A 10,913-nucleotide genomic window follows, 5' to 3' on the forward strand; every position below is an offset into this window, starting at 1 on the left:
TATTTCACCAAGGCACATATTTCACATTGAGGCCAATCTTTGTGTGGAAGAGGCAACTTGATGTAACAATAATTTACTCAATATATATATATATAATGAATGTAAATAATAAGAATAAAAACTGTATTTAATAAAAAGTATAAAACCAGGGAGACTTGCTCCTGTGCAGCAGAAAAAAATAAATACACTTTAAATAAATAGTCAATACTGTAACAAATACTAGAATACAAAGAAACAAAAAAAAGTCTTATTATAGTGAAAGATCGATAAAAGAATTCTACAGGATTCGTAGAAAAGACATCATACACAAAAGCACTATATCTTACATTCATGTACATTTATGTACACCTTTAGAGAAAATAGTGTCACGACAATACATAGTATTTTAAGGCTTTGGGTGTTTAACTTTCAAAACGATGCAGTGAATCATTTTGTCTCCCCAAGCACAGGTTCGGCCATCTTGTTCGTCCAAGTGGCTTCTTCTGACAAGTTTGTGCAAAGAGTCGAATCAGGTCCAGTAACGCGACACATTCACACAACTTTACCACAACATAAGAGATCTAATTTAAAAAAGAAAACAGGCATTAAAAATAGTTTCTGTGTTTAAAAAATCACAACAACATGGGTTTGGTTTGAGGGCGCAACTGTGGATGAAAGTAAATGTGAGCGACACCTACTGGAAGTTATAAGTCTAGCATGATTTACAGGAAGTGCTAATGCATGTTTGTGTTTTGAGGAACAGTGATACACATGAACATTTGGGAGATAAAATCACAAACAAAAGGTGACATACAAAGTTTGAAATAAATAAATGTCAATAAATTACCATCAGTCAATAAATAAATAAATAGATAAATAACCATGAACAGCATGTCCTCTGTCTCTGATGACGTGTTTGAACACACGCGACGTCGTGTTGGTGCACGAGAGGAGACACTGGAGACGACAGTGCAGACCCACGCGGTCCTGATAAGTTCCTCCATGAATCCGCGGGAAGGTGGCGATCATTGCACCGCCGTCACCTTCGGCTTCAGTGTGATGAACGCTCTGTACGCCCAGTCGCAGAAGAGCTTGAAGTGTTGGAGGAGCTCGTGGCCGGACTGAAGGACGTCGAACTGGTAGGGCAGATGAGTCGGCAGGGAGGGAGGAGCAGGGGTCAGCTTCGGCGCTTCCACTCGCAACATCTGGAGGTCAAAGTTCACCTGTTAGTTCATTTTACTCTTTTGTTGCGAGATTGTTTAAGATAAACACAAAGTAGAGCTTCAAACACACGGAGATGCATCAGTGCCATCGGAATAATATTGAATTAATTTAACATTTCAAATGTTGAAACTTTTGAGTATTTTCATTACATTTTTTTTAAGGATTAAAAAAATAATTTAATTTAATTTAAATATTTATTGAAAGCTGATTTTGTTGTATTGAATAATTGAATTTTGAATATAATTATACATTTTTTTAATTGAACATTTCAAGTGTTGAAACTAAACTAACATTTCTAACAAAAAAACAAAACAAATAAATTGTTGATGTATAATAAGTTGACATTTATTATTTTTAAATAATAAAATGAATGAATGATGATATTCTTGTTTAAATAATTAATAATTAAACTTTCTAAATTGAATTTTTTTTTTAATTTCTTGGCCGTTAGAATTGAACATAAAAATGTTGGTGTAATAGGATTGGGTGAAAGTTGAATCAAGTAGCTCAGTGCTCTGTTGGTCTTGTCTGGGGACTTTATTATACCAACATTTTTATATTGAATTTAAATGACAACAATTTAAAAAATATTAAATGTAGAATTTTTTTTTTTAAATGATTCTAATTAAAATATTAAACTATATGTGTAAAAAAATATATTTGAATTCTTTGAATTTAACTATTAAAAACCCTTAGCCTTGCATTAATATTAATACGATGCTTAAAAAAAACATAATTTCAATACAAACTTTAAACATTTCAATATTTTAAATCACAAAGTCGCCTGTGGTAAAAAAGAAAATGTAAAGAAATAAGTATTCTTAATTTTAAAAAACAAGTTTCACTATATAAATAATTTAATTCAATTATTTAAAAAAAATGAAATGCTAAAAAAACTAAAACTTTTCGATAAAAAATATTTAAAGATGTTAAACTCATGAAATATTGTGATGACACTGATGTACTTTTATAGGTGAGAAAATCAACTTATAGATTTAAAACAATAATGTGTATGCTAATGTTGATGAGAGACTATAATAATACAGGTGTGTTTGTACCTGACGGTGCAACAGGTTGATGAGAGACTATAATAATACAGGTGTGTTTGTACCTGACGGTGCAACAGGTTGATAAGAGACTATAATAATACAGGTGTGTTTGTACCTGACGGTGCAGCAGGTTGATAAGAGACTATAATAATACAGGTGTGTTTGTACCTGACGGTGCAACAGGTTGATGAGAGACTATAATAATACAGGTGTGTTTGTACCTGACGGTGCAACAGGTTGATGAGAGACTATAATAATACAGGTGTGTTTGTACCTGACGGTGCAGCAGGTTGATAAGAGACTATAATAATACAGGTGTGTTTGTACCTGACGGTGCAACAGGTTGATAAGAGACTATAATAATACAGGTGTGTTTGTACCTGACGGTGCAACAGGTTGATGAGAGACTATAATAATACAGGTGTGTTTGTACCTGACGGTGCAGCAGGTTGATGATAGACTATAATAATACAGGTGTGTTTGTACCTGACGGTGCAACAGGTTGATGAGAGACTATAATAATACAGGTGTGTTTGTACCTGACGGTGCAACAGGTTGATGAGAGACTATAATAATACAGGTGTGTTTGTACCTGACGGTGCAACAGGTTGACGAGAGACTATAATAATACAGGTGTGTTTGTACCTGACGGTGCAGCAGGTTGATGATAGACTATAATAATACAGGTGTGTTTGTACCTGACGGTGCAGCAGGTTGATGAGAGACTATAATAATACAGGTGTGTTTGTACCTGACGGTGCAGCAGGTTGATGATAGACTATAATAATACAGGTGTGTTTGTACCTGACGGTGCAGCAGGTTGATAAGAGACTATAATAATACAGGTGTGTTTGTACCTGACGGTGCAGCAGGTTGATGATAGACTATAATAATACAGGTGTGTTTGTACCTGACGGTGCAGCAGGTTGATAAGAGACTATAATAATACAGGTGTGTTTGTACCTGACGGTGCAACAGGTTGATGAGAGACTATAATAATACAGGTGTGTTTGTACCTGACGGTGCAACAGGTTGATGAGAGACTATAATAATACAGGTGTGTTTGTACCTGACGGTGCAACAGGTTGATGAGAGACTATAATAATACAGGTGTGTTTGTACCTGACGGTGCAACAGGTTGATGAGAGACTATAATAATACAGGTGTGTTTGTACCTGACGGTGCAACAGGTTGATAAGAGACTATAATAATACAGGTGTGTTTGTACCTGACGGTGCAACAGGTTGATAAGAGACTATAATAATACAGGTGTGTTTGTACCTGACGGTGCAACAGGTTGATAAGAGACTATAATAATACAGGTGTGTTTGTACCTGACGGTGCAACAGGTTGATGAGAGACTTCATTTCTTTCACCATCTCCACCAGCTTGGGCAGCGACGGGTTGTGATGCTTCTTGGAAACCCTGTTGAGCCACTCGAAGTGATGCTCGTACAGCTTCAGGTCGGCGTGCAGCTGCGAGAGCGTGGTCTTCAGCTGGAGAGCACACACGTGTCAGAGGCCAGGCCGCGGGTGTGGCGGGTCACGTGACCATCACTGTCAGCACCTTACCTCTAGGCTGTTGAGGTCATGGGCCGATCTGTTGCTCATTTCTGGGAGAGACCCGAAACGATGAGGCTCCACGTCCGAGTCGAGGGCGTGCTCCCTCTGAAAGGCAGAAGGTCGGGTCAGCGGACGACGATATGACGAGTGACACGAGGAACATGTTGCACACGAGGAACATTCTCATCGATCGCTGCACGTCCAGAGTCACAAACGGCCTCCTTTAATGTCGACAATAAGAGCAACTGCGGCCACAGGATTGTTTTTCACAGGGTAACAACTCCTGGAGTGACTAAGACAAACAGCTCGAGTGGAACAGACAACACTGGGTTGTGGGGAAACTCCAGGGTCACAGCTATTAAGATGAATGACGCAGTGCTGCTGCCTGGCCTGGATTGTGTTGGAAACTCCGACTTGTTGTGCGTGTGGTTCTCGACGAGGCCACTAGAGGGGGGTAAACAACCTGTTGTTTTGATAAATATTTCAGCTTATTTCCTGAACACTAACGCCACTGAAACATTCGTTAATACAATGAATAAAAAATGAGATCAGATCTGCGTCACTTCCAGTAAAAGGGGTAAACATTTACCCAGAATCTTTTTTTTTTGTATAAACAGGTTGTGGGTTCTTCGTGCTTCCTGTTTGTGTTGATGTTTTTGTAGGATGTTCATTGTGTTTCCATCACCAGGCCACAGTAGCTGGTTCCTCTCTTCCTCTCCTCCCTCTCTCGCTCTCACTCCAGGTGCAACATCATGTAGATGCTGACTCGTCATCTGCTCGCCTCTCTGATCTCCTCATCTCTTGTGGTTTCTGCAGCCTTTAATTCCACCTCTTCTCCTTTTTCTTTCTCTTTCCATCTCACCATGACCTCGCCCAGCGCCGCCCCGTGAACGCAGCATCTGATAAATCCTTTGCTCTCAATATCAACCGGTGAAAGTCGAACGCCGGACAACACCGGCCATCACTATTCACGGAACACAAAAAGAACCGCACAAATCCATACACCCTGAGACACACTCGCCTCACAGTGTGCACGGACGCACACACTCGTTGGAAAACTTGCGACCTGTGTGTGTCTTTCAAGCATCAGTTTCATTGGTTTTACTGCTGGGACTTTCCACGGATTCCCATCCTATTTATCTTTCCAAACTTTGTCCTCCCTTTAGTGGAATTCCATATAATAAGGAGAAAATATAAATAAACTTTCTACGATAGAGAACACTGTACAACATTGTCCCGTGCAACTCAAATACAGCTGTTTTCGGGACCTTGACTGTAAAACTAACACACGCACACGCAGTGATGGACTTTCAGATTTAAAACTAGACGACGTGTATGTCTTTCTTATTAAGCTTTTATTCTCTAAAGTCACATTTAATACTAAATATAATAATGTAATAATAAATGCTCTTCCTGCACCTCATTCTCTAATCACTGAATACAAACATGTTTCTATATAAACAAGGCGGAAGAAGAAAAGAAACTTGTTGAGGTTCTAAATGCACATAATGGGCAGCGCAGAGTTAATGGTTTTATTGTTTGTAGCCGACGGCGTGTTACTTTAATCGCAAGCCACGCTCACATTAACACGCTGAAATTAATTTATTCCTATTTTATTCACCAGAAATGGAGCTTGTCTAACTATACAGATTGTATTTAAATGGTTTAACATTTAAAATAAATGTATGTATTCTTATTTAGTTTTGATTGTGATGAACATATAGGTGTTACTATTTGCCAGAATGTGTCGATACGTATCGCGATACATAGTCAATCATACGATATATAGTGATACTAAAGTAACAAGGATATATTTGTAGTATTGTCCAGTACTTGACTCTGGTGTTGCAGTATTTACAGACCAAATGACTCTTGACGAAGTCGTAACTGCTTTCATTTGTTTTGAAACCAAAATATGTCCAAACACCAGCTTTAAAAGCTGCTGGAGTCACTGTATCCTCTCGTCCTCAGTCAAGCCACGGAGGACATATCTTAACCTTCATGAATAATATCAACAGAAGCTGACAGTTTTACGAGTTTTCCACTACTATCTTCCACCAATGCTACGTTAAGTTTGCAATTTTTATAAAGCCTTTTGTCATTTGTAAATGTATTTTCTTCACGATCTGTGACAATCAAACTTTTTTTTTAGTGCTTGTCACTCTCTGTGGTGGAGAGCTACAAGTCCCATCCTGAGTGCTACTGCCACCTGGTGTTCCAATGAGTTTATTGCTAGAGGTGTAAGAAAATATCGAAACACTTTCGACATTACATTCAATAACCCTAAATGGATTTTTTATTAAAAATTATGTATCTTGTATTCCTTCTCTTTTGAAAACCTAATATAGATCAAATGTTTAAATGTAATAAACATTGTTTGTTTACTGATACCACAGTTTTCCTGCAGTTAAATAATTTAATAGAAACTTGATATATTCTTGTTTTTACTTTGCAATACATTGTATCGTTGACAAATTCTTACCAATACACACTCTTGTTAAATGCTAGCAATGTTTGTTTTTATGCTAAAGATGTCTTGGGCGGAGGTCTGCGCTCGCTGAGTGCTGATCTGCTTTTATGTTTACATATCCAGCACAATAATCAAAGTGAGATCAGTTTTCTTCAAATAATTCTAGTTAACTATGAAACAACAGCCTGGATCACACATGTCAAGCTCGAGTCATGATTACACATGACGCCTCATCTTACAGAGACATTATGGGATGTCAACAATTATAGAGATGTTTCTAAAGCGAGTACATGTTGAAGGAGTGTTTGATGAAACGCAGAGATCATTCCGATTTTGGTCCCTGGATTATGTGCGAGAGGTTTCCCTACAAGAACCCGGTGAGCAGAATTATTTCCAGCCTTTCTTCCTCTCCTGATTGTGAAGAGAGCAGCGAAGTCACTGCGCGATGAAAAGCTTCTTGTAACACCAAACCTGACGTAACCGAGTGTTGCAGAGTCGCACGTGTGTTCACGTGTTGCGTCACATAAAGTCTTTGGAGAATTCCCCGCTGAGTCACTCGCTAGATCTGAAACTTACTGCTGAGTTACAGAATCAACTTGAGCTCAGGATGATCCCAGCTGACCACGCTGGTGTCATGAGGTCACCCTGTGTGTGAATCAACCATGATGGGCAGACCCAGAAGCTGCTGAAGTCATGTAGACCAGATTCCTCCAGTCACGTTCACGTGCTTCCTTCACCCATCAGGTGTTTAAACATGTTTGTGTTCTTTTACCTTTGAATATTTGGATTCATATTAATTTAATCTTTTCACATCTGTTTGTTTCCTAAGTATTCAACCTTTGAATTGTCACAGCAGAAAGTTCAGAAAAAAAAGTAAATTAATTTAATTTGTTGGTTGAAAAACATGATCCAATTTTTCATTTTCTTTTCTTTTATGGCATTTTATTCGGATCTTACCTAATGATGGTATTAACATTTTCTTTTTTGAGAGAAGAGGATACACTCTTGTTGCAGGAGACCAAATGATATCTTAACTCTCCAAACTTAATTTTAGGACAAAAAAAACAACCTTAAATCCATTAACACGAGTTCTTAAAGGCTCTATCAATGCATCCTAGTAACAAACTAATGTCGACCCAGAGTAGAATAAAGGACCTCCTAACCAAAATCAACCAGTAATTCATCAAAACATTCGCACTTCTACGTAATACTGGACACACTTCCTGTTAACATCTTCAATAAAAGTCCAGCAAACTTCCTCAACATTGTGCTCGTGAACGAAGGTGTACTTTTCTGCTCAAAGAACGGGAAGAGAGTGAATTACAGAAGACTTCAAAGGAGTTTTTGCTTAAAATAATGAAGTTTAAACTTTTAAAAAAAGTGACCGGCAGGTGTTAAAGTCCAGTCTCGGACATGAGGGCGACTTTTCTCCCGATCTAAGACATGACATCGACACTAATCGAGTTGCTGAGACTCATCCTTTTTCAATTAACCGGGCGCCTCGTTAGCTCTCCGACCAATCGGAGGCCTGCGTCGAGCGATTCCGTTCCACTCACCAGCAGTTCTTGCGTGAGCCTCATGAGACTCCGGGTCTGGTTGGAGAGCTTGTCCATGTCGCTGGGCCGCCGGTGGGGCAGCGGCGAGGCCGAGGTGAACACCGACATCTGGGCCAGCAGCAGCGAGAAGAGGAGGGACGAGGAGGAGTCCAGCAGCACTGAGGAGATGAAAAACGGAAGCAATTAGCTTCAGGAGGCGCTGTCGTCCCCGGCATCACGATAATGACCTCAGGCCCTCGGGGGGGAAAGATATTGCACCATAATATAAACAATAGCTCCAGACTTGGCAGAGGAATCCTGCGCCGCGTCAGAGTCGTGTTTTCACAGGCAGACACAAATCATTAGAGGCTTCGGGGGGAAAGACACCCGGCTGTCACCTCCTCCAGCATGAATGCTGATGATTGTCACACCTGCAACTGGAGAGGTGCACGGGTCGCTGCTATAAATGATACAGAGCCGCCCGAGCGGGCTCTCAACACTGCCCTCATTCATTCTGCTTCCCTTTCAAGTTCAAATGCAAGTCAGTATTAGAGGGAGCTGATGAACGCCGGGTAATTACAGGTGAAGCACAAACAGAGCGACCCGTCCATCAGCAACACTTGAATAAGACTTCAAATAAATCACACTTACATTTCATATTGAGTCCAAAAAAAAAAGCCAAATAAATAATTAAATACAAAAAAAATAAATTGATCTCCCGGAGTTTGTGGCGTCTTCTTCTTCTTCTCTGCTCTCAGAATCAGAAGTTGTCGGGAGATTCAATTAAAAAAGGAAAGAAAAAAAATTAAAATATGAAGAAACTTTTCTGTGAGAAAAGTTGGAGATGATGATGGTCTTTATAGATCTGGGGCAGCTAGAGCAGAGATGGCCCAAAACACAGACAGAGAGAGACGGAGAGAGGGATGCAAGTGTTGTAAGTCCAATTTTTGCGCCGAGTGAAGTGTTTAGGCTTGTTTAAAACTTCCTTTATAAAGACGTCGGGCCTATGACACATCGGGAGTGACTCACTTCATTCATAAAAACACACACGCAGACACACACGCGGTCCCTCTCTCTCTCTCTCTCTCTCTCCCCTCTCCCTCGCTTTCCTCCTCCCTCCCTCCCGTCTCTCCCTCCCTCCCTCTCTCTCTCTCTCTCTCTCTCTGCGAAAGTTGAAAAAAAAAATGTTCCGTTGTTTTCTTTTTTCATGTTTACTTTGCTCTATCACTTTCTCCTTCCCTCGCTCATATCTGCCACTGCCCCCCCCCCCCCCCCACCCAACCATCCTCCTCCTCCTCCTCTCTTCTCCATCAATGCTGTCGCTCTCCTCTTGAGGATATATTCGTCTAACTTTGTATTTTGTTTTTCAGACTTTCACATGTCGCAGAATGTTTGTTCAAAATTGTAGCAGGACCGCCTGTATTTGAGCAAACACCTTTCTCTCTTTCTCACCCGTGCTCTCTCTTTTTGGAGCCCCTCCTGAGACAGCAGCCTGTTATTTCCACTGCACCCCCCCACCCACCACTTTTTTTTTTTTCGATCCCTCTCTCTCTCTCTCTCTCTCTCTCTCTCGCTCTCTCTCTCTCTCTCTCTCTCTCCGGGGTGAAGGAAAGAGTGAGAGACGGATGGGAGCAGGAGAGAAGGTGTTGTCCAGACCAGAAGGGGCCTCAGAGAGTGTTGCATAGAAACAGTAAGATCACACACATTAACACATGCTGGACGTGTCCGTGTGTTTTCCCTCTTGTTTCTGTGGCCAGAGGTGTTCGGGGTCAACACGTGTGAGAGATGAGAGACAAATACACAATACGTCAACTTTGATTGACAACGAAACACTCATTTTTTGTCAGCGACTCCTTAGGGAATTGGATGGAAATCAAAATAAAATGTAAAGAAAAAAAGAATTCCTCTCACTGAGGGATGGTGAAAAGTCATTATGGTATCCTAGAGATCCATGAGGGACTCCGTCTTCTGCCTTTTTATTTCATTTATTTCTGGTCCTTTTGACAGGTTCTGAAGGAAAACCTATTTCAGTAAGAAAGTACTGAAGCGCTTCGTCTGGCTCCCTTTCCACCATAACCCTTTACTCAAGAACAAGACCTTAAGATGCTGAAATGTAGTCGTGAAATAGACCATATACCATCTTTAGAGTTTCACAATAAAGCGAAAAGTTAATATTAAACACAAAAAAGCAGGAAGAAATTAAAAGACAATAAAGATAATTCCTGTTGAAGACAGTTTAGTAAATACATATTTGTTTTTAGCCATGACCTCGACTGATAAAAGTCCTTGTATGATAAAGTTTAACACCCGTGACGTAACCCATGTAAACATGTATGAAACACCATCGACACAAATCAAACCTCGTGTCTAAAACATTGTATAAAATCCTCATGAACAAAATGCGTCTTATACAACAGTGCAACACTTTTTGTTGTTCTTCAATCACAGCAGTAACATCTGAGGCAGAAACCTTCTAAGAACAAAACCTTTTTTTTTTTTTTCAGACACATCTGTAAAAACAAGAAAAGAAAAAAATCTGCAGTTTTACAGGCAGTTGTTCCTCTGACTGTTGAGTCTCGGGAGCGGTCAACAGGGGGAGCTGTTTGTGTCTGCAGGGGGTTGTGTTTTGTTGGGTCGGGCCAAAAAAACCCAAAGCAACATGGAAAGCTGTTACAGGGAATATTTCATGGTCCATGATGGAGCTGCAACACACGACCACTTGTCTTCCATAGGTTTGAACACTTGACTTGCGAACAGGTGGTCGCCAGGAACCCAGCAAACGTTGTTATGGTGTTTAAGTTGCTATAGAGACGTGGTTCTCGGCGGACTGACCTATATAGAGGCAATAGAACATAGTGTTTGGATCTATAGATAAAGGCTAGTAATGCCCAGAAATGACAAGATTAACGTAGAGTCACATTATGTCCATCATTTACCATATTCTGAAGGTTATCTGAGGCTTTCTGAAAAATATTATGTGGCTCACTGGATGGTTGAAGGAAAAGACATAAATCTAGATATATAAAGCGTCCAAGAATAAAAAGACAATGTGAAACTCAAACACCCTCATAATGTACATTTGGTTTGGCCCATT

At 40.1% G+C, this 10,913-nt stretch overlaps 1 protein-coding gene across 1 annotated transcript; it reads right to left on the minus strand.

Annotated features, from left to right (window-relative positions):
• Positions 1-8,001, minus strand: il11a (interleukin 11a). Its single transcript, XM_087805623.1, has 4 exons — positions 7,841-8,001; positions 3,824-3,919; positions 3,587-3,748; positions 1-1,184 (listed from the first exon to the last, which is right to left on the minus strand). The coding sequence occupies exons 1-4, from the start codon at positions 7,946-7,948 to the stop codon at positions 1,005-1,007; spliced, it is 546 nt and encodes a 181-aa protein (XP_087661749.1). The 5' UTR covers positions 7,949-8,001; the 3' UTR covers positions 1-1,004.
• Positions 8,002-10,913: the final 2,912 nt, after the last annotated feature.

The sequence above is a fragment of the Callionymus lyra genome, chromosome 13 (assembly GCF_982586985.1).
Source record: "Callionymus lyra chromosome 13, fCalLyr1.hap1.1, whole genome shotgun sequence".
In the NCBI taxonomy this organism is placed as follows: domain Eukaryota; kingdom Metazoa; phylum Chordata; class Actinopteri; order Syngnathiformes; family Callionymidae; genus Callionymus; species Callionymus lyra.